At 42.9% G+C, this 24,109-nt stretch overlaps 2 protein-coding genes across 2 annotated transcripts in view; one reads left to right on the top strand and one right to left on the bottom strand.

Annotated features, from left to right (window-relative positions):
• TOP3B (DNA topoisomerase III beta) overlaps positions 1 to 3,897 on the bottom strand; it is a 55,256-nt gene extending 51,359 nt beyond the window's left edge. The window contains exons 1-2 of the mRNA XM_030217270.1: positions 3,782 to 3,897; positions 797 to 970 (exon numbers count right to left, since the gene is read on the bottom strand). Of these exons, the coding sequence (XP_030073130.1) occupies positions 797 to 866 (70 nt within the window). The 5' untranslated portion in view covers positions 867 to 970; positions 3,782 to 3,897. The remainder of the gene's footprint in view (positions 1 to 796; positions 971 to 3,781) is intronic.
• A 76-nt stretch (positions 3,898 to 3,973) lies between these two features.
• The window catches only part of PPM1F (protein phosphatase, Mg2+/Mn2+ dependent 1F), a 36,559-nt gene continuing 16,423 nt past the window's right edge, over positions 3,974 to 24,109 (top strand). Inside the window, exons 1-4 of the mRNA XM_030217271.1 lie at positions 3,974 to 4,144; positions 5,245 to 5,504; positions 16,148 to 16,275; positions 21,588 to 21,787. Coding sequence (XP_030073131.1) covers positions 5,299 to 5,504; positions 16,148 to 16,275; positions 21,588 to 21,787 — 534 coding nt within the window. The 5' untranslated portion in view covers positions 3,974 to 4,144; positions 5,245 to 5,298. The remainder of the gene's footprint in view (positions 4,145 to 5,244; positions 5,505 to 16,147; positions 16,276 to 21,587; positions 21,788 to 24,109) is intronic.

Genomic DNA, 24,109 nt, shown 5'->3' with positions numbered 1-24,109 from the left:
AAAGTAAAAACAGGCCCCATTTTAATGCTTTAAGTTTGTAATACTCCTGAAAAAATTTTCTCTCGAAGGCTTCTTCTATTTCTTCAATTCCTTACAGCCCTTCTAGCTTTCTTCATTTCATCACTCAAGTCAGGTATGAGCTAGCAACCCTACTTCTCCCATGAAACCCTCCTTCCAGTCAGACAAAGCTCAAGCCACCCCAAGGATAAAGGCCTCTCTTCCTATGGTGTAAAAACAGTCAAGAAAAAAACACTCTGCTCAAGTTTCCAGGGCCCACCCACTTAGGGCTCAGGCCCACCCAACAATAGCACATGTTTAACAGTAGCTGGTGGAGATCCCAAGCTCTGTCAGCTGAAGACTTTCCCCTGATAGTAACAAAATTCTACTCTCCACAATACTGGCACCTGCGCATGCTCAGTTTTCAGCGCATGCCTGCTGCAGACTGCCAAGGTGGAAAGAAGCATTTTTCTGCCAGCTGAGATATTTTTTTGGTGGTGGTGGCGGGAGGGGGGGGGGGGGACATTTGGTACCCACCCACTTCTTAACTAGGCCCACCCAAAATCTGTTGTCTGGCTATGCCCCTGTTATAAGGTGCCATCACTCCTCGGTCCAGAAGATTTAGCTAAACAAAAATGACAGATAACATGGATACAAAACTCTGGAACAAACACTATTTTTTATTTGTTTGCATACTTGCAATCAGACACATAGCAGTGATGAACTTGACTGTAATCAGACATATAACAGTGAATGAACTGGCTCTAGAGCAGATTATGTTACCCCCTTCTTCAGTTACCTCTTGAGAGAATTTTTGCTATTGACTGTGCCAGAGATGGCTTCTCTGCAACCATGAGCACCGTCTTCATCTTCTGGTTCTTTAGCTTTTAGTAATCAAGTTCTTCTCCATGGGTGAAATGGGTCAACACTATCAATGACAAAGACTGGCTCGTGTCACTGTGCCACATACTACCTTTGGAAAAGAAAAAAAATAACTATAAGTCCACCCTTTGTTCAAGAAGGTGGATACAGTAAAATACAAATACAAGAAGCTGTGTTCAGTAGGCAGACTTATTTCTTGGGACTGCTCAGGATGATTCTTACCCTTGCTACCCACCGTACCTATTAAATCAACTTAATGCTATGTTTTACCCTAATTCATAATGAATTTTTTTCCACAACAAGAAATGTAGGAATTTTTTTTATAAGACTGTATATTTGAAATTAAATTTACTGTGCTCAATAAAATGAATGACTACTGTATCTTTTATGACTTCTGCTCCCCCAGAATGAGATCCAGAGCTTGTACAACCCAATATTTTGTGCCAAAAAAGGGAACAATCCTGGGACATAGCTATAAAAAGATAATAATATCATATTTCTTCAAAAACAAAGTCAGAAATGTCACTAGTTTCCCCTTTCATCTAAGGATCACAAAATTCAACTTATTTTCCCAACATCTATATAGTAGCATATACTTATGTTGAATTCAGTTGACATGTTTTCATTGGTAGCTCTATGTGCAGGGACAGCCCAAGGCAATCTGCTGCCTGAGGCAGAGATGAGATGCTGCCCCAACCCACTCCCAACTAGCCGTGGTCTGGCATCTCCCCCTTCCCCTTTTTTTCTTTTCCAAAATGTGGCAGTGATCCCATAGGCTGCCCTGTTGCCAGCACCAGCCTCTTCAATCTACTGCATCCCACCCTCTGAGGAAACAAAGTTATATCAAGAGAGGGGCTACAGTAGCGAGAAGAGGCCAGTGCCAGCAGCATGGAAGTCTATGGGAATCGCTACAACCTTTTGGAAAAGAAAAGAAAGAAGGTAAATGAGGGGACGAGGGTTGAGGAGGGGGGGGGGGAGATGCCACTCCATGGAGAGTGCCACCTGAGGCCCCCGCCTCAGCTGGCCTAATGGTAGGGATGCTACTGTCTAGGTGAGTTATATGCAGGGACAGTAGACATTTCCCTATCCCTAGAAAGCTTACACTCTGAGTTTGTACCTAAAGCAATGAAGGGTAAAGTAATTTACACAAGAAGCATCAGAAAGAGAGAAGGATATTAAGTCGATTTCCCTTGTTCTAAGACCACTGCTTTAACCACTAGGCCAGCGTTTCCAAACTGTGCACTGTGGCAAAGTCACAGGGGTGCCGCGGAGGGAGATGCATAATAAGCGCACACTGATTGGTCTCCTGCTCCTGTGTGCCGGGACCCGGATTATCATTTATTTTATTTATTTTACAGCACTTATATCCCACAATTTCCCACCGCTGGCAGGCTCAATGTGGCTTACAACAGATAAAAAAAAAAAAAAAAAAGAATACAATAAATGGAAAGCAATAAGTAGGGTGGAGGGCTAAGGGTAAAGAAATGGGTCAGTCCATTAGAGCAGTGTCCTGCGGTCAGTGAGGCAGGGCAGGATCTTTAGGGTACGCTTGTGTTCACAATGAATTCCTTTTATTACTGACCAGATAGAAGAAATACGAGTTTTCAGTTCTGGCACACTATAAGTCATCATAAGAACAAAATATAAGAAAACCAATGGACTGCATTAGGGGCTTATAGCCCTTTTAGTTATGCTTAAACAAAAGAGATGTGCATGAAACTAAATATGTACTCTTAATTTGACTTATAAAACCACTTGTCCCTGAAACAAGCCTCAAAACAGAATCCATTTGTGTATCTAAAATGTAAACTTCTACAAAAGAGATAAAGTAAATACGTGATTTCATGTACCCCAATGTAAGGTGCGTTTAATTTTACTTCCATTTAATTTCAATTAAAAATATTCCATCTTAATAACACCTGGCTGTCCAAGGCAGATTACAATAACAGTTAAGATCATGATGAACCCATCAGGAAACAGAATACCCTCACTGGAATTTGGCCATCTGTATCAGAGCTGCCAAATTACCCATTCCAGGAGGGAGACTTTTTGGCCGGTCCTGGTTTTAAACTTACATCCCAAAGCAGTGTACTATTTGTAGTCCAGGATTCTAGCCATTGAAATCAGTGCTTCGGGTCCCCATAGTGCACCAGGATGAATATGGCAGAAATCCAGGCCCAAACAAAAAGTCTCCCTCCTGGAATGGGTAACTTGGCAGCTCTGCATCACAGATTAAGAACTGCCAAGTTACCCATTCCAGGAGGGAGACATTTTGGCCGGTTCTGGTTTTAAACTTGCATCCCAAAGTAGTGTAGTATTTGTAGTCCATGATTCTATCCATTGAGGTTAGAGCTGCAGGTCCCATAATAGTGAATATACATATATTCTCCATTGTTGTTGTCTCCTGAAATCATCAATAATGGCTACCTTTCTTTGTTAATAATCTTCCTTTAAACACAAGCTGTATACAGTACTCACTCTGTAATCTCAAGTTGTTTGTAAGCCACATTGAACTCGAGAATGCTTGGGATAATGTAGGGTATAAATGCCAATAAAAAAAAACACCAAAATGAGTTTGGCAGACATCCAGGACTGGCCAAAAAGCCTCCCTCCTGGAATGGGCAACTTGGCAGCTCTGCAGTATTGTATAGAACAATATATAAAAATTAGCACAAAATACAAAGTTTATAACTGCTGTATCTACCACCTACAATAATTTTTAAGCTGTTTTAGTGATATGCAAATAAATTACAAAGATGACCAAATAATTTAAAAATAAAGTATTTTGTCCTCCATCTTTTAAGGCACTGCCTATCCAACTGGAACAGCTTTTGACTTTTTACTGATGGCCCACGCATATACAGTCCGTTATTTCTAATAAACTTTTCCTCCTTGGTTTTACCTTTTTCTTCCATTTGCAGTAAAATCTTCGAAGTTCGGCCCTGCAGCCGCGGCAACGATATAAAAAAAAAACCTGCCTGCGGCCCGCACTGCGCCTTCCCTCTCTGACCCAAGGAGGTTAATTCACTCAAACCTCCTTGCTCTCTGACCCGCCCCGCCCCCTTCTGACGCTACTTCCTGTTTGGGATGGTTCTCTGCGTTTGGCGCGCCAGGGGTCACAGAAGGTGTAGATTGAAGCAGTTTCGTGAGGGTGTAGCAGTTGGGTTCTTGCATGAAGCCTTTTTTTTTTTAATTTTTTTTTTTTTATTGTTGCCGTGGTTGCAGGGCCGAACTTCGAAGATTTTACCGCATATGGAAGAAAAAGGTAAAACCCGGGAGGGGAGAGAAAGAGAGAGATACCGGACCACTTGCGTGCTGGTGGGTCGGCGGGGAGAGAAGAAGTGCCGGACCAGTGTATGCGGGAAGGCAGGCAGAATGCAAATTACGGGCCGGCCGATGTCATGGGCTGGGGCATTTGGGCCCAGGACCAGAGCCTCCCCTGGTCACAGAATGTATCTTCTAATATCTTCGGCTTACCACCGAATGTATCTAATATCCTCTCATGTCTATGTCATAACAATACTCTGTAAGCCACATTGAGCCTGCAAATAGGTGGGAAAATGTGGGGTACAAATGCAATAAATAAATAAATATAAGCTGAGCCGGTCCTGCGTCTTCAGTTCCTTGGCTAGACAGATGTCCTGGGATCTGGTGATAGTTTTAAGCAAACCTATTAATAGTGCATAATTACAGAAAGGCTAATGTATAGTTCACAATGTAGTGGAGGTTTAACTATATTTATATCATTGGGGGGGGGGGAGGGAGGGAGGGAGGTCAAATGCTTATTTGACTGTGGCTTCTCAGAAGGTTAATCCTGCCCTTTCCAAATAATTTATACGTTGTAGTGCTCAAGTTTCTGCTGAGGGCAAGTGTGAGTAACCTGCCTATGGGTTAAAATCATGCCAGGATTTTTCCAGGAGGCAGTTCAGACACAGACATGAATTGGCCTTGAGAAGCACACAGGTGGGAGAAGGGAGGGAGAGGTATTTGCACAGACACAGAACTATTCAAGAGCAGGTTGGTTGTCAGTGGTGTTCTGTGACTATTCCAGCACAAAGGAGGTAGACCCATAATAAACAGTGAGGAATATTGGGACACTAGATAAAAAAGGGAAAGTGTTGTCTATGTATTTATACAGCATTACATTTATTTAGTAGTACTATGGAAATAAGTGCTAGAAATTTATGACAAGATCCCTTGAATGCAGCTGAAACCAGATTAGGTGATCTGTGAACCTTAAAGGGGTGGGTGTAGGAGGATGGTTTCAAGGGCAATGTCTCCAATCAGTGAGAATGCACAAGATTTTCAGATGATGCATATGTGCTTTAGTCTTGTGCCTATTTTCTTTTGTTTTTGTCTTGGCAGTTGCCTGGCTGTATTGGTGCTGAGAGTTGTCTCACACCTGCATACACAGCAAACATGGCATCTGTATCAAGACAGAAAAATGGTTGCATGACAGAAGAAGCTGATGGGGTCCTGCACTTCCTGGATTCATTCTTGCAGGACTTTCCAGCCCCACTGAGCCCCGAGGATCCTCTGCCTCAGAAACCCCAGAACAGCATTCTAAACCAAGATGAGGTGCTGGGGGAGATGTCAGAGCTGGCAGTGAGGCTACTACGGGACAGGTGAGTGTGCAGAGACAAGTAAGGGAGGGCTTTGCAGCAAATAGACATATAAGAATGGCAGAGAGAGAGCGTGTGGAGGGGGAGCCAAAGCTTCATAAATGTAATGGATTTCTGGAGTGGGAATCAAAGGTATATAAGCTGAATTGGGGTCTGCAGTACAGAGAAGGCAGAGAAGTATAAACAGTCTTTTAGCAAGCCCAGGCTAGGTCAGCATGCCTGTAGTGACTGCACCTCTCTGGGTCTCTGCCAGTAGGGGTATTAATCCAAAAAGGAGTCCTCCCAGGATTGCTGCATTCTTCACATAACTGCCTTTGGGCCCAAATTGTTGGCTCCTACATAAAACTGCAGTCTGCCCCACAAATGTGTTGGAGCAGACAGAAATAAAATGTGCAAGAGAGCAGCAATATGGAATTCTCTTCTCTCTCCTCTCTCTTGCCTTTGTCTACTACAGTAACTCATTGTTTCAACATGCATATACTCCGCTTTTTCAGCATGTTTTCAGATTAACCTTAGAGCTAAGGTTCAACTACCTGCAAAGGCCCAAACATCCAGTGAGCATGCCTTTACAGTGCTGACTCAAAATACCGGAGGACATGGCAGCAAGATGCAGCATGCAGGGTCTTGCGGCTGTGGTCACTGATAGGATCTTAACAGATTGTGTCTGTGCTTGGGATTGTACAACAGAAGGTTGTATTTGGATGTGTCATGGTTGATATACAGGACCAGTCCAACCATTAGGCAAGACTAAGTGGTTACCTAGGGCAGCAGCTTCTTGGGGACAGCAAAGATTAGTTGCAGTCAAAGCAAAACAGTAGTCCTGACAGCCACACAAACTCAAAGAACCATCAGCACATACTTTAATCTGCATATTTATAGGATGTTTGTGTAATGATCATGATTCTTGAGTTTAATTATAAAAATCTTGGAGGGGGCTGTAGGCTAGATGTATGAAAGTTAATGGGGGGAGGGGGGTAAGGCTGAAGGTTCACCAAAGGCTCCCACCATCCTTGTACAGGCACTGATCTACTTCAGCTGTAATGCACAACCACAACAGACTTCCTGTTGGAAGCTTTGATATGACAACGCCTGGCTTGCTTGTAACTTACTATTTCCTGACTTATCCCACTTCCTCTTCCTCTCTCCGTCCAAACTCTTTGTGCCTTTGTTGCCTGTGAATGCCAACCCAGTCCTCAATTAAAATGGAAGAGCAGGGACCAGCTTTTCCTGCTTGAAATCAAATAGCCATAATAAGTTCTAGTAACTGAGTTGTGGGAGCCACAGGACAGTTTCCCTCTCATCTCTGCTTATCACTTATTCCCGGAAGTGAAATATTTTTCCTACTCTGTGCCGTCCTGTCTGCTGTTACTCAGCCATGTCCTATTGCCCGTAGAGCTTCAGATCTGATTTATTTTGTAAAGACTCTACTTTTCCCTTGTTGTAGAGCTAATTTTTCTGTTCTGTAAAGCTTAAAAAAAGAAAAGGAATAAAATATTTAGGGCCCTGTTTACTAAGCTGCGTTATAGGCGTGTTAGCATTTTTAACGCATGTTAACCATGTATGGGCCTACAATATCCCTATAGACGCCTACATGGTTAGCGCATGCACTAATTGTGGGTGCGTTAAAAGCACTAATGTGCCTTACTAAACATGGCCCTTAATCAAAAAAAAAAAAAAGTAAACAGAACAAAACCAAAAATCCAAAATAAATACTGTACAATTAGAAAATGTGGGGCTTCCTACATATTAATATATATTAAAGGCAGTCCATTCACTAAAGGGTCCTTTTAAAAACTTGTGGGAAAAAGGGTCCTGCGCTAGTGGTGGGAGCTGTTTTTCCTGCACGCTAGGACCCTTTTTACTGCAGCGGGTAAAAAGACCTCAGTCACACATAGCCAGGAATGCCAAAAGATCATCCTGCACATTCCTTGATCTGCACTTCCCTAACTGCAAAGGTCTAAAATACAAATTAATGCACGTGTCAAACTTTACCTACTTGAGCATACAATTTTGGAACGCACTGCCACGCAATCTAAAAACGATCTACGAACTAACAAACTTCCGCAAACTACTGAAGACCCATCTCTTTAACAAGGCATACCAAAAAGATCAACCAATGTGAATATACACAGCTCCTCCACATACATCCAGAACTGTCTTACAATATCTGCTTGCTATACTACTATCACGTTATATCATTATCATGTTACCCAAAATCCTTCTTGTTATACTACTATTATGTTTTTTCATTATCATGTTGTCCAAGATCCTTCTATAACACTAAATGTCTATTTTCTAACATATTTCCACCACTCATGATGTATTGTAAGCCACATTGAGCCTGCAAAGAGGTGGGAAAATGTGGGATACAAATGCAATAAATAAATAAACTCTTACCACATGGCCATGCGACGGGGAGCCCTTACCACCAACCATTGAGGTGGCGATAGGAGCTTCCACGCTAACTCAGCGGTAACCAGGCAGCACGCAGTGATGCCCGATTACCTCCGTGCAAACCATTTCCAGGGGTTTTCTTTTTCCCCAGAAATGGTGCACACTCGGGGCGGGACTATCGACAGTCGCATTGGGCCAGCGGTATTCCTGGAAGAGCGAATGGTAAGCCCGCATTGGGCTTACTGCCACTCTGTAAAAGGGCCCCTAAAATAACAGAGACAAAAACCTGTTGGTACTTATATAATCCTTGGTCAGAAAAAAACTCTACTAACTTGTCATTCTGTCTCTGGAAACAATAATTTTTCTATCAAAAAGTTGTAGTAAATGTCTCCTCAATTGGCATAATTTTGTAATTTTTAATTCTTCTTACAAAAACATTTTTGTAGGAAAATGAGATAAAATAATAACGCCCAATCTTTATTTACTTTGTTCATATAACTGCTGGATATATTTTATTCTTAATTGGAGCGTCGCTTCAAAATTTCATTCTGCTGGTTAGTAAAGGTTTCAGAATGTCGACAAGGGCCCTCGTTTTGCTGAAGCTATCCAGAAAGTTCTCTTAATGGCAATACGGCATCCAGAATGGCAATTTCAGCGAAATGGGGATTTTGAAACCTAACAGGCAGAATGGAATTTTGAAGCGGTACTTCAGTTAAGTAAAAAAAACCAAAACATTCTTTTGATTCAGTTACATGAAGATATTTAAACACAGGGGCTTACTAATTTATCTTGTTTGAGTGTGGTGGTTTCCTACAGAGATTTTTTTATGAGAAGAAATAAAACTTACGGGGTGAATATTCAAAGCGGTTTACCCCGGGTAAGAGAGGCTCCTGCCTGGTTGACTTGCCTCTGTGGGGCTGTCCGCTGATCTTAGCGGCATGTGACGGGATAGTGTCACTGAATATCAGCTGAAACTGGCTTAATCAGTGGGTGTTTTGGGGGCGGCGTTAGCATTTAACCAGTTAAGGAGTCATTTTACTAAGGCATGCTAAAAGGTGGCTCCCGCTGCCTTTAGCATGTGGGTTTCCCACGCACTGCGGCCATCTATAGCGCACCAGTAAAATGATTGCACTTGTGTGTGTTTGGGTTTTTTTTTTCTTTTGTAATGGCCATTCGCTAGTTTCCCCATTACATGGCTATTACCGTGGGAGCCCTGACCACCACCTATTTAGGAGACTAAGGGCTCCTGCGCTACCCTCATGCTAATTGAATAGTGCACAGTAATGTGCCCATGCTACCTGATTAGTGCAGGCATGCGTGTTCTTCTTTCATGGGCATGCCTCCCGCACTGAAAAATAAAAAAATATTTTTCAGAGCGTGATTAACGCGCGCTAAGTGGAACACTACCATGGGATGCCTCAGCGCATCCTGCGATAGTGCTCTTTTAGCATGCGTTAGGCCTTATCACACCTTAGTAAAAGGGCCCTTTAATTAGCTAGCCAAATAGGACCATATAAATAGCAGTCCTATTTTTTTCCAATTTAACTTAACTGGTTAAGGCTGAATATTGACACTTAACCGGTTAAGTGCTGGCTGGCCACACATACCTGGATATTCACTGTCCTTGCCCAGACACAGCCTGGCATTGAATATCTGGATATAAAGCTGGCAGCAGTGAAAAAATTGCTGACTGCCACAAGCTGAATATTTACCCCTACAAAATTATATCAATCGAGAAGTGTATTACAACTTTTTGATGCAAAAATGTATTATTTCCAGAGACAGTATGACACAGTGGAGTTTTTTCTGACCATTTATATAAACACCAGCCCAAAACAAATTTTGTGACGGTGAAGGGGTTCTTCTGAAGTCTTTTTCTTTGCTATTTTAGTGGACTACGTTTAGTGTATATTAATATGTAGGAAACCTCATGTTTTCTAACTGAAGAATAAAATACCCCAGGCAGTGTTTATAATCCTGAGAGCAGTGGTTCAGCTGCATCAGGCTTACAAGAAGACTGGAGTAACCTGCACAAGGTGACCATGATTACAGCCCAAACATAACAACTGCACTCCAATCCCAGGCTTATTTATCTACCACATCCTCATAAAGGTTGGTGGTAAGATGTGGGAAGGAGTCAGTGTTGCATTTAATGTTGATCTTATAAGAATCAAATATAAATGTCCACATGTTGCCGGGTTATACTACACAGCCTTTTTGTCTACGTCACGGGTATCCTATTGACCTCATTTTGACAATGGCCGGCTTGCAATGTGTGAATCTACATTTAAAAAACCCAAAAAGTCTCAATTTCTCTCTATAAAGTTACCTGTTTGTTAGAAGAATGGCTTTCCCAGAGGTAAGGAAAAGAGACAAGGTAAATACTATGAGTTATAAAAATATATAGCTAAAATATTTGGAAATAAAGGTGGACAACCAAGTTGTAGGTAAATGACCTTTTTATTGGAATAAGAGGGTCTTTTACTAAAGGTTATCTGCAGCAAGGCCCATAGGAAGAAAATGAGTCCCTTTGGTAGATAGTCTTTAGAAAAGGCCTCCTAAATGTATTTTTGACAAGCTTTCAAGAGTTATTTTTGCCATCAAGTCAGTGGATAACTTTCAAAAGCTTATCAAAAATGCCAAACTTAATCTAATAAAATGGTCCTACAGCTTGGTGTTAACTCTTATTTCCAGCTAGCCAATTGGAATATTTATTATTTATTTACTTACAGAACTTTTAATATGTTGCCCTCTTAGCCTTGTTTTTATTGTATGCGTGTATTGTGAACCGCATTTGGATACAGAAAGTGAAGGTGCCTTGGTGCTTTATAACTTTTGCTACGTGAGACGTGGGGTAAGGAATATTGTAGATGAAAATATTCGAGTTATTCCCCAAGTTTTCCACGTCATCACTGTGACCCCTGACGCAGGTGCTAGTCACCGAAACACGGCCCGTGTCGGGTCAAGGCTCATTCATTAAAGAACTTTGTTCCATTTTAAAGGCCCGTGGTGCTGTTTTTTTGTTTGGACTTTAGTTTGTACTTTGTTCCCTCTCTTTTGTTATACCCTGTTAAAAATGCTCCACATAACTTGTCTATCTCCCATTGTCTTATACTGAAAATAACTAGTGGGCTAATATTCGAAGTGATTTTATCTTAAATTGCTTACCACCGCCTAACCCCTGATATTCAGTGGCACTAAAGCAGGCAGTGCCACTGAATATCACTTCTGACCGGCTCCAGATAAAAGTAGGCAGGTCAGAGAGCAGTGTTATGGAGGAGCCAGAGGTTATACAGGTGCCAGCACTAAATATTGTCTGAGACCTTCATAACTTTGCTTTTTGGGTTTTTTTGATCCCTGAAAAGCCCCCTCTCTTCTCTCCCCCCCCCCCTCCCCGGGAACTAACCCCCATGGTTCAGGTAGGCTCCCCTTCGGCCTACCTTTCCTCCCTGGTGGTCTCGTAGGGTTGTTGTGGGCAGTAGCAAAGCCCCCTCTCTCCTACCCCTTGCCACAGCTATGGTAAAATGGCAGCTGCAATCTCTTGCGGCAGCCTCGTAGTACTACACAAACTATTTTGGATTTTTCGGCATTACATACTTTATTCCATGTTTTCATTTGTTCGCAGTTGCATTATTGTAACGTGATATATGCTGGCCTTCTAAATTCTGCTGTTTTAACGTTTACAAACTCTTTAAAATACAGCTGCTTGTTTACTTTGTCATGCAAGATGCTCTGATCATGTTACCCCTTTACTGTTGAGACTCCATTGGTTATCAATTTATTTTAGGATCCAATTTGATTCTTACTTTAGCGCATAAAGCAATCCATACAGGCTTACTTATTTGGCATCATTGACCATCTCTTACACCCTGGCATGTAGTTTGCGCTCACTCAACGATTATAGATTTATTTTACCTAATCCTAAACAGGTTTATGAAATTACAAAAAAAAGTGCTTTTATTTTTTGGTTCCTTTTTATTTATTTATTTGTGGAATAATCCTTCCTTTATATATAATAGTGGAGCCTTCCTTGAAGAATTTTAAGACAGCTCTGGTAGAGGAGTGTGGTAGCCGTGTTAGTCCACTCTTAAGGTTATCAATAGAAATCAAACAAAATAAAACATGGAAAAGAAAATAAGATGATACCTTTTTTATTGGACATAACTTAATACATTTCTTGATTAGCTTTCGAAGGTTGCCCTTCTTCGTCAGATCGGAAATAAGTAAATGTGCTAGCTGACAGTGTATATAAGTGAAAACATTCAAGCATTACTATGACAGTCTGACAGGGTGGGAGGATGGGGGTGGGTAGGAGGTATGCATGGGGACATCAAAGCATATCATTGATATTCTAACAGGATGGGTGTGGATAGGTGAGGGGTGGGGTGATCAACAGAGAAATACAGCTTTATGGTTTATAATGGGCTAGGAACCCCAGATCCTTGATAAGTCCTTTCTGTTGGGTGTTAAAATATTCAATCATTCTGACTTCAAAGGTCTTACGTTCTTGTATGGTTTTAAAGTTACCTTTCAGGATTCTCACTGTGAAGTCACTGGTACAGTGTCCTGGTCCTGTAAAATGCTGACCAACAGGGGTGGGAGCCCTACTGGCACCAGTATTGTTCATGTGATGTCTATGTAAATTGAATCTTGTCTTAAGCATCTGGCCTGTTTCTCCAATATAGCATCCTTCCTTACATTTTTTGCACTGAATGATACATACCACATTGGAAAATGAGCAAGTGAGATTCCTTTATGTTGAATATCTTTCCTTTGTGGATGACTGTGGGGTCCTTTGAAATATTTTGGCATAGTTTGCAACTGTATAAATTACAGGGAAGTGTGCCCTTCTGTTCCTTTTCAGTCTGTGATGGAAGTTTACTTCTGATTAGCTTGTGTTTTAAGTTGGGTGGCTGTCAGAAGGCCAGTACTGGTGGGGATGGGAATATCTCTTTCAGTAATTCATCCTCCTGGAGTATAGGTTGTAGATCTCTTATGATTTTCCTCAGTTTTTCCAGCTCTGGATTGTATGTCACTACAAGGGGGATTCTGTCTGTGGATTTTTTCTCCTTGTACTGTAGCAGATTCTCCCTGGGTGTTTTGAGGGAGGAGGCAATATTCTTGGAGATTATTTTGGGGTTGTAGCCTTTCTGTTTTTGAAGGATGTAGTCAGGCTTTTAAGGTGTCTGTCTCTGTCCCCTGGGTCAGGGCAGATACGGTGGTATCTTGTGGCTTGGCTGTAAATGATGGATCTTTTTGTATGTGAAGGATGGAAGCTGGAGTTGTGGAGGTAGCTGCATCTGTCTGTGGGTTTCTTGTATATAGATGTTTGTATACAGCCATCACTGATTGAGACCGTGGTGTCCAAAAAATTGACTTTTTCTGGGGAGTAGTCAATTTTGAATCTGATTGTAGGATGGTATGGCAGAATAAAATTGTTTCAGAGTTTCTTCACCCTCAGTCCAAATCATAAAAATGTCATCGATGTACCGGTAGTATTTTAGAGGTTTGGTCTGGTGTATATTCAGAAATGTCTCTTCCAGCTCATCCATAAAAAGGTTGGCATATTGGGGTGCTGTCCTGGTGCCCATCGCAGTGCTCATTACTTGTAGATAGATATCATTGTTAAAGCAGAAGTAGTTGTGAGTTAAAATGAATTTGATTAATTTTGTAATAGTTTCTCACAACTACTTCAAGTCTCTGGGCAGGCGGCTAGCAAAGCAGTAGTCAGGTTCAAAGCAAGTCTCTGGGCGGGCGGCTAGCAAAGCAGTAGTCAGGTTCAAAGCAATGGTCAGGTCAAGGAACAAGACTATGGCTGGAGCTTCAGTATCAAGGAGTACTGGCAACAGACAGAACAAGGGCTGAAGCTCCAGAAGCAAAAGAAAACACACACGGGAAAACCAGAAAGCTAAACACAAGAAGACTAGAAAACTGTACACAAGCTAACAGGAAAGCTACGCCCAAGCTAACCAGTCAAACACTAGAAACACACACTAAGCAAACACAGGAGAGCTAGTAAAGCTGTACACAGGCTAACAAGCAAAGCTGTGCCCAAGCTAACTAGTCATACGCTAGGAACTCACACTGAGCAAACACAGGAGAACTAGGAAAGCTGTACACAGACTAATAAGCAAAGCTGTGCCCAAGCTAACTAGTCAAGCTAGAACTCACACTGAACTGGACAATGTAGCAGTGCACAGAGCACTCTAACATACCAGGGACCTTAGACGATGCAAAGGCTGCAGTCTCTAAGTGCTTAATAAAGCCCTTCAACACCAGAGGCGCAGCTGCAGCAATCTCTAAGTAACTGCGGAGGCTGTTCAGGCACAAACCACAGAGCAGGCAGAAAGCACAGTGAAACACAGAGAGGCTTCCCACACCTAGGTGTAGTGTAGTGAAGCAATTAGAGTCATGCTGGAAGCAGCCAGCACAGAGAGAGAGAGAGAGAGAGCTAACCCAGGCAACACCCACAGGTGCAGTATAGTGAAGCAATTGGTGTCATGCTGCTGGATGCAGCCAGCACAGAGAGCCAGAGCTAGCTCAGAAAGGACAGACAGAAGAAACAGGAGCCAGCTAGGAAGCTGACCCCCAGGAATAAGGTAGGTCTGAGGGTGGTCACGGTCACAGACGTGACAGTGCCGTTACGTTTGCTATATGAGCTCAAAGTGTCTTTGCAGGATTTACTGTTACTTCATAAAATATGTGGCATTGAACAGTTTTTGTGTTGCTGTTGTTGAGGTGCTGCCAGAATCTCTGGTGAGTGCTGAGTAGAGGAAGTGCTGACAGGTTCAAAACTTCTGCTTTATGCATGTGATTCCTTCTTCCATTGTGTCATTATATTATTCTTCCACTATCTATTCCTTAGGAGGTAAGGATCTTTTATCACAAATCTTATGAAAGTTCATTATAATTTTAGCTTCCAAGAAAGACAAAGTTCCTGACAGTGTTCCCAAAAAGAAAGAATTTCTTGATGGTGTTCCTTAGTCTACCCTTCATGGTGAAATAAAATTCTTTCCTAACCTACTTAAAAAAAAAAAAAAATCCAAAAAATACCCCTCCACACACAGATCTAAAAGATCATGGCAAGGATGAATATAGAAACAAAAAAACACATCTAGAAGGAATGCTGTCAGGAACTCCAGGGACTTGAGCTGGTGAATGTCAGCCTCAAAAAGGAGAGTAAGCAGTAGAACCAAAGGAAGAGAAAAGACAACTTCAAAGGTATTTCCTTGTTTTATTAATGTACACTATAAGCAAGCATATCTCTCTACCTTTATGATATTCCCCTTAAACTGAGGAAAAGACTTCAGACACTCATAGTAACATAGTAGATGACGGCAGAAAAAGACCTGCACGGTCCATCCAGTCTGCCCAATAAGATAAACTCATATGTGCTACTTTTTGTGTATACCGTACCTTGATTTGTACCTGTCCTCTTCAGAGCACAGACCGTATAAGTCTGCCCAGCACTATCCCCGCCTCCCAACCACCGGCTCTGGCACAGACTGCATAAGTCTGCCCAGCACTATCCCCGCCTCCCAACCACTGGCTCTGGCACAGACCGTATAAGTCTGCTCAGCACTATGCCCGCGGTACCTGTTGCTAATTTTTAGCGGTCCGGTTCGCTCAATGCACATTAGAAAAGTTTCTTTTTTTAAAGATATATACGTTTTGCGAGTATCGTCACAAGTCTGAAAAACCTCAAGTTAATTTCTTTCCATTTTTATGTTAAAGTGTTTAACAAAACTGGTACTTAGCTGTGGTGCATTCTGTGACTGCTGGGTACGCCCGACAGCGAGCTCCTGTTTCGCTAGATGCTTCGTAAGGAGCTGAACCCAAAAGTCTTTATCACAGGAATCTGTTGCCACCGTTAGCCTTCTGATATCAGAGGTAATTTGATTTGTTTGGCACCCCAATCATTTTAAAATGTCGGTGCATATGTCCATTGTAATGCCATAGCTCTTATCCCCAACAAACTACAATACTAAACTAAAATACACCAGTCCACAGAGGCAGTCCGCTGTCAGTTCTGACAAGATTAGGAAAACCTGGGTTCCATGTTTCAACATAGAAATCTATCACAGAATGTTTTTAATCAAAATTAAAGAAATTTCTATTTGGTTAAAAACTATTTAATGGGTCCAAGGTAGAGCTCAAGCTCTGGGTCTTTGAAGTCCTCCTGGAGTGATGCGATGATCCCCCTCATGTCTGGGTATATAACAACTGATTCTTTTCCCTTTGTGACTTCTCAGGAATGCCTCCCCTCTTCTAGCGGCAGCACTGGCTTATGCTTCTGTTGAGAGGCTGTTGCAAGCTGACCTCTCTGACTTCATCAAGAAGCAGAACAGCCAGGAGAAACAAGAGGAGGATGAAACTACCCGTGAGTATCTCTGAAGGGTTTCTGGGAAGAGCTGGACTGGAGTAGGGCCGCCCACATATTAGCGCTCTCTGTTATCACAGTACTTTTCATCTTTAAGAACATCCCTTGGCAACTCATAGTAGTATTAAAGAAGGATATAGTATTCCATCTTCTATAGCACTTAGCCCAGTTAGAGGTTAGCAGTTTGTTTGTTTGTTTTTTTTAAGTGGGTGTTTCCTGCTAGTCTGTGATCTCACAACTGACTGTCAGGGCTACAAATTCTTTTTTTTTTTTAATTTATAGAAGGCTTTATTAAACTTTGTTGATACATTACAGAATATAATCATCACATTACAATGCAATATTGACATAAATATCCACAAATAAGTCAAACATATGAAACACTCCCCGTAAGGGGAAAGCATGAACTTCCGTATGCATCTAAGTAATATTAACTCCCAAAGGACCTTCAACATTTTCAGTTTTATGAAACAATAACCCCTCCTAACCCTACAGCGACCTCTCCCCCTAAATCCCCCCCTTCAACCCACCCCCCTCCCTTCCTCAACCATTCTATATCACTCCCTCATGTCACTCAAACCAAATATGCTCATCTAAACTTCACACTCGGAAAAGGCTTCCATATCCTTTCCCACCTAGGCAAAGTCCTCCTTTTAACTGCAGTCAGTCTCTCCATTTCACATAGATAACGCATCTTCGTTATCCATCGTACCAACGATGAGACCAAGCGTGACTTCCAGCTCTGTGCCAAATTCACTGGCGCTGCCTGTAAGATTCCCCTCACCAGGAGCCACTCAGCTCACTCAAGGCCTTCTGGTCTCTGTGCTAGTATGAAGATCAGAGGATGCCACCGTACGGATCTGCCCAGCCATTCCTGTAGTCGGGATTGCACTCCTTTCCAATAAGCCTTTGGGCATGTCCACCAAATGTGTCCCATAGTACCAACGGCCCCACATTTCCTCCAACAACTTTCCGTAACCTGCACAGACATATGGTGTAGCAGTGCCAGTGTAAGATACCACCTGTAAAACACCTTAATCACATTCTCCTTCATGGCCACCGACCATACAGAGCGCAAAATCCCCTTCTCTAGTTGCGTCCACTTCTCATCTGATAAAGTAAACTCTAATTCCTGCTCCCACTTCCTCCGGTGTAATAAAGAAGGCAGTTGACGCGCAGCCAATGAGGCGTATAGAAAGGTAATCATGCCCCTCGTAGTGTGGAGCCTCACACATATATCCTCCATCGGTTGCACCTCCCGCCTCAAACTGTCTGCTCAGGCCCTCTCAAGAAGTACTTCAATTGCAAGTAAGCATAATAGTCACTAGTTCGTAACCCAAAGTCTTCCCGCACCTTATCAAATGGAACTAACTCCTCTCCCACGTGCATTTGCTCCAGCATATCCAGTCCCGACTCCGCCCACCGTCTAAAAGGCGTCTGCCCAACCCCAGGCTCAAATAAGTGATTATCCACTATGGGCGCCAGTCCCGAAACAATAGGCTGGCGTTCCGTGAACATATGGTCCCAATAGTAAAAGGTAGCCTGTACCATCGGAGGAAATCGATCAAGCTGTCCTCTATATTCACTGTGAAGCCACATTAAATGCCCTAACTGACGAGACCCCACCAAGGATTGTTCAATATGTACCCACAATTTATGCGCTTCCCCATGAAACCACTCAACCACTGATCGGGCCTGGGCCGCACTGTAGTACCAAAACAGGTGAGGCACCCCCAAACCCCCCGCTTGTTTACTCCTATATAAAACCGCCCGCGGCAAACGAGGTCGCTTCTGATTCCAGACAAAACGCATCAAACGATCTTGTAAACTAGACAAAAAGGTCCTAGGTAGTCTCAAAGGGATAACCTGAAAGAAATACAGTAACCTGGGTAAAATGTTCATTTTAATCGCTGCTATCCAGCCCAGCCAGGACAGCCCCATGTTCGTCCATCTATCCAGATCTCTATACACCTCCTTCTGCAGCGCCGGATAATTGACCACAAATAAATCAGACAATGTCGCTGGTATCTGCACCCCTAGGTAACGGATGGATCTAGCCAACCATTTAAAGGCAAATGATGCTTTCAGCGCCTCCATCATCCGAGAAGGCCCCCCACTGCCATCCCTGCTGACTTACTTGCATTAAGCTTGTAGCCCGACACCCGCGAGTATTCCTCGATTTCCTTCATCAAATTGGGTAGGGACGTTAATGGGTTGGTCAAGGACAGAAGCACATCATCTGCGAATAATGCAATTGTGTGCTCCTGAGACCTCACCTTTACCCCAGTGATATTTTCATTTTCTCTAATAGCCACTGCCAGCGGTTCCATGGCCAAAGCAAACAATAGGGGGGAGAGCGGGCAGCCCTGCCTCTTGCCCCGCCCCAACAAGAACGCTTCAGAGTTCCCACCGTTTACCCGAACACACGCCTGTGGTGATGTATATAAAGCTTGAATCCAAGACCTATACACGGGGCCTATCCCAACTCTATTCAAAACCTTATCCAAATACCCCCAGTGAACTCGGTCGAAGGCCTTTTCAGCATACAGTCCCAATAGCACCAGTGGACAGGCCCTCGACCGAGCTGCATATACTAAATCCAGAGTTCTACGGACATTGTCCATTGCCTGCCTCTTGCTCACAAAACCCACCTGATCCGGATGGATTAAAGTAGGCAACATTGCCCCTAGACGATTCGCAAGCACCTTGGCCAATATTTTTACATCAGTATTTAGGATAGATATAGGGCGATAGGAAGCGCATTCCGTAGTATCCTTGTCTGGTTTTGGTAAAACCGCTACCCATGCCTCCTTCATAGAACTTGGAAGAGGTTCACCGTCTCTTACGGAATTAATAACCAACATCAGATATGGAGCCACCTCGCGAGCAAAGGTCTTAAAAAAACTCGTTTGTAAAGCCATCTAAACCAGGCACCTTGCCCGTTGGGAGAGCCTTGATAACCTGCAGCACTTCATCTACTGTCACCGGGGCTTCCAACTCTTGTTTTTGCAATTCCGATAACACCACCACCAGAGCCTGCAGATACTTATCAATTTCCCCAGTCCGCACAGCAGCATCCTTCTTGTAGAGTGTCTCATAGAATTGGGCAAAGCGCTCCCTGATCTGTGCTGATCTGTTTAGCATAACACCACCCACACTCTTCACTCGCACTGTGTGTCTATCCGCTCTCATCCTTCTAAGTTTCGCTGCCAGCAGCCGCCCAGGCTTATTATTAGAGCCTTCATAATAAACCTGCTTCAATCGCGCATGAACAAATTTCAAGCTCTCCTCATGCAACGCAGCCAACTCCAATCTCACATAGGGCTACAAATTCTAACTGAATATTTCGTCTTCTCAATTCTCATCTCCTGAGTATAGTAGGTTAACATAATCTTTATCTGGCTGAAGGGAATAGGGTAGAGGAAGGCAGTGACAAATTAGCCAGATTTGATGGCCTTTCCTCACCTTGACAGCACACAGAATGAAGAAGCTCTTCAGATCCGCACCAATAGCAGATACAACAAACAGTGAATCCCAACACAAATGTTCAAAATATGTCCTTATTAAAATGTCACTTGATGTGGTTGTTTTGCCTGCACAGGGGCTGCTCCAGGGGTACAGTACAGCTGAGGCGGTGTGAAACACTAAATACTCGAGATGTGGCAGAAGCTCTCCAGTGCTACAAAAAGATGGCCTATGAGGGCCCAACATTGCAGCAGCACAACACACACTATCCTTTCATAGGCAACATGGGCTACTGCAACGTTTGGTCCTCATAGGCCATCTTTTTGTAACATTGGAGAGCTTCTGCCACATCTCTTATTTAGTGTTTCACACTGCCTCAGCTGTACTGTACCCTTGAAGCAGCTCCTGTGCAGGTGAAAAGTAGACCACATTGTGTGATATTTTAATAAAGATGTATTTTGAACATTTGTGTTGAATTCGCTGTTTGTTGTATCTTTCCTCACCTTGGTCATACCTGCAAAATGTACACAGACCCTTAACCAAATTGAGAATAAGTGACTACAAGTGAGAAATAAAAATATATGGGCAAGGGGGGAACAGGGGGAGAAAAATAAAAGTTTTGCGGAAACATTGTATTTTGGTTCACTGATGGAGTTCCATGTCCTTTTTGGGGTTTATGGAGGGTATGCATCTTGTAGAAATCGTTACAAAATTGTTCAGTAATAGTGGAAGATACTGGAGTTTTCAGGGGGAATGGCAGTTATGTGTGTATTAGTAAGGACTGATAGACATTATATTAAGTGTGGGTTTTATGGATTCTGTTAACAAAAGATTTAAACTAAAAGGAAGGGAGGGTGGGGGAGGGGTGTTGTTCGGGGATAAAAGAAGAAAATGATTTGACGTATGTGGACGGATCGATAGTTGTCTGTTGTATTAGGTTATTTGTTGAACATTATGTATATATGTTTTATATAATACGTCAATAAACAGATTTAAACATAAAAATATATGGGCAAAAGTTGAACTGAAACCCCCAAAAAGCCAGATGGCAGAAATAGAAACTGAAATGCATTTCCTCTTGCCCTGTGCAAAAGACAAAGAGGCTCATTTTCAAAACTAACAAAAAATCAGACTTCCCATGAAAGAATGACATTTTCTGTAAATCCCTAGGAGAAATAGCTGATAGATATGTTATATCCTTCAACCTGACTAGGCTAATACAGACCAGCATCAGAATCTGGGAAATGGCCTTTCTTTATTCCATAAATTTTACTGTTATTGCTATTTTGTAAATGTGATATATTGCAGGTTAGCTCAGGATATTAGCCTCTTGTATCTAAAGTTGTTGCACAGGTCCTGATTGAGAGTCTAGCAATTCTGCTGAATGCAAGAAGGATCAGTTCAAGTGTGGACCAAATGGGCTGAAAGGATGGGGAAATATTACTGGGTTCGTGTGTTGTAAAAGCAAGGGTTGATCCTTGGTCCAATTTCTTGCAGGAAAGAGATGGGCTAGAGGTATCCAATTCTGAATGCTGTTAGATCACACTGCATCTGTTGTATATTTGCTGGACTTCCATACTGTTTGTTGAATTGTGATAACTCATCTCCCTCTGCTGGTGCAAAGCAGAAATGGCCACTAGTACTATAGCAGTGGTGGTTCCAGTTCTTAGTAAAAGGTGACATGGGATAGCCTTTAGAGCCGTCCAGAGCTGACATGGTCTAAAACTGCTGCAGGCTCTGTTAATCTTTTCAGTGCTGATTGTCTTGTCTGCTGCTTGTGGCTTGAAGTCATGAATGGTGAGACACCATCTCCTCTGATTTTTGTCTCTCACTTCTGGGACCTTCAGTCTTAGATGCAGCCGCTCTGCAGCGCAGTTGGTGGAACAAACTCTGGGAGGTATGTGGTGCATGGCAGAAGCAGCTACCACTCCTGAATCCCCTGAAGTGCTATCTTCTGGTGTCCATCCACGCCATTCGTAACACGCGCAGGAAGATGGAGGACCGGCATGTGTCCCTCCCAGAGTTCAATCAGTTCTTTGGACTTAAGGTAAGTCTTGGTCATCAGGCAGGTCTGGTTTCCTTCAGTGCTTCTGTTAAATATCCTGCTGGCCAGGAGCTGTCCCCAATGTGACACTTAATAAATAACATGCACCACAAACTTCCATGTCAGATGCTGTGCAGAAATCTATCCTGCTGCTCCATGTCATTACTTTGGACTCATTTCTGATTTATAAAGGAACCTTTCCTAACAGACCTTCAACCTTTAACCTGTTCCATGCTAGAAAGAGAGGATCTGGTTTGTCATGAAATTCTGTTCCTGGGAAGTGACTGTTCACAGTGAGCAATGGCACAAATAAGAAAAACAGAATGCCAGCCTGTCCCTTAAAAAAAAATAAATTAAAATTAAATATATACCTGATAAAAAACAGGTGAAAGTCTTCCCAACCCCTCTTAACTACAGTGTCCCTTCTGCCTTTCTTTCAGGGCTAGCAGAGAAGTTATATATATATACAGTGGTGGAAATAAGTATTTGATCCCTTGCTGATTTTGTAAGTTTGCCCACTGACAAAGACATGAGCAGCCCATAATTGAAGGGTAGGTTATTGGTAACAGTGAGAGATAGCACATCACAAATTAAATCCGGAAAATCACATTGTGGAAAGTATATGAATTTATTTGCATTCTGCAGAGGGAAATAAGTATTTGATCCCCCACCAACCAGTAAGAGATCTGGCCCCTACAGACCAGGTAGATGCTCCAAATCAACTCGTTACCTGCATGACAGACAGCTGTCGGCAATGGTCACCTGTATGAAAGACACCTGTCCACAGACTCAGTGAATCAGTCAGACTCTAACCTCTACAAAATGGCCAAGAGCAAGGAGCTGTCTAAGGATGTCAGGGACAAGATCATACACCTGCACAAGGCTGGAATGGGCTACAAAACCATCAGTAAGACGCTGGGCGAGAAGGAGACAACTGTTGGTGCCATAGTAAGAAAATGGAAGAAGTACAAAATGACTGTCAATCGACAAAGATCTGGGGCTCCACGCAAAATCTCACCTCGTGGGGTATCCTTGATCATGAGGAAGGTTAGAAATCAGCCTACAACTACAAGGGGGGAACTTGTCAATGATCTCAAGGCAGCTGGGACCACTGTCACCACGAAAACCATTGGTAACACATTATGACATAACGGATTGCAATCCTGCAGTGCCCGCAAGGTCCCCCTGCTCCGGAAGGCACATGTGACGGCCCGTCTGAAGTTTGCCAGTGAACACCTGGATGATGCCGAGAGTGATTGGGAGAAGGTGCTGTGGTCAGATGAGACAAAAATTGAGCTCTTTGGCATGAACTCAACTCGCCGTGTTTGGAGGAAGAGAAATGCTGCCTATGACCCAAAGAACACCGTCCCCACTGTCAAGCATGGAGGTGGAAATGTTATGTTTTGGGGGTGTTTCTCTGCTAAGGGCACAGGACTACTTCACCGCATCAATGGAGAATGGATGGGGCCATGTACCGTACAATTCTGAGTGACAACCTCCTTCCCTCCGCCAGGGCCTTAAAAATGGGTCGTGGCTGGGTCTTCCAGCACGACAATGACCCAAAACATACAGCCAAGGCAACAAAGGAGTGGCTCAGGAAGAAGCACATTAGGGTCATGGAGTGGCCTAGCCAGTCACCAGACCTTAATCCCATTGAAAACTTATGGAGGGAGCTGAAGCTGCGAGTTGCCAAGCGACAGCCCAGAACTCTTAATGATTTAGAGATGATCTGCAAAGAGGAGTGGACCAAAATTCCTCCTGACATGTGTGCAAACCTCATCATCAACTACAGAAGACGTCTGACCGCTGTGCTTGCCAACAAGGGTTTTGCCACCAAGTATTAGGTCTTGTTTGCCAGAGGGATTAAATACTTATTTCCCTCTGCAGAATGCAAATAAATTCATATACTTTCCACAATGTGATTTTCCGGATTTAATTTGTGATGTGCTATCTCTCACTGTTACCAATAACCTACCCTTCAATTATGGGCTGCTCATGTCTTTGTCAGTGGGCAAACTTACAAAATCAGCAAGGGATCAAATACTTATTTCCACCACTGTATATATATATTGATATATATTGATAAGCGCATGCTCTGTTTAACTGCATGCCGTACTTCAGTCCCGTTTTTGGTGCCATCAATTTCTATGGGGACAAGCTTCGGTTTAGCGCACCACTGATAACTGCAAGATTCGCTTATATGCATGGTTTAAGACCACTCCTCTGCAGGAAAGACTCCGCATAAGTGCATGCGCGGAATATGGAAGCCGATTGGCGTATGACAAAGGGGCGGCAAATTTGAAATCTCATTGGTTAACAGCCACA

Source organism: Microcaecilia unicolor, chromosome 11 (genome assembly GCF_901765095.1).
Source record: "Microcaecilia unicolor chromosome 11, aMicUni1.1, whole genome shotgun sequence".
NCBI classification, from domain to species: Eukaryota; Metazoa; Chordata; class Amphibia; order Gymnophiona; family Siphonopidae; genus Microcaecilia; species Microcaecilia unicolor.
This window is presented reverse-complemented; position numbering and strand designations above follow the sequence as displayed.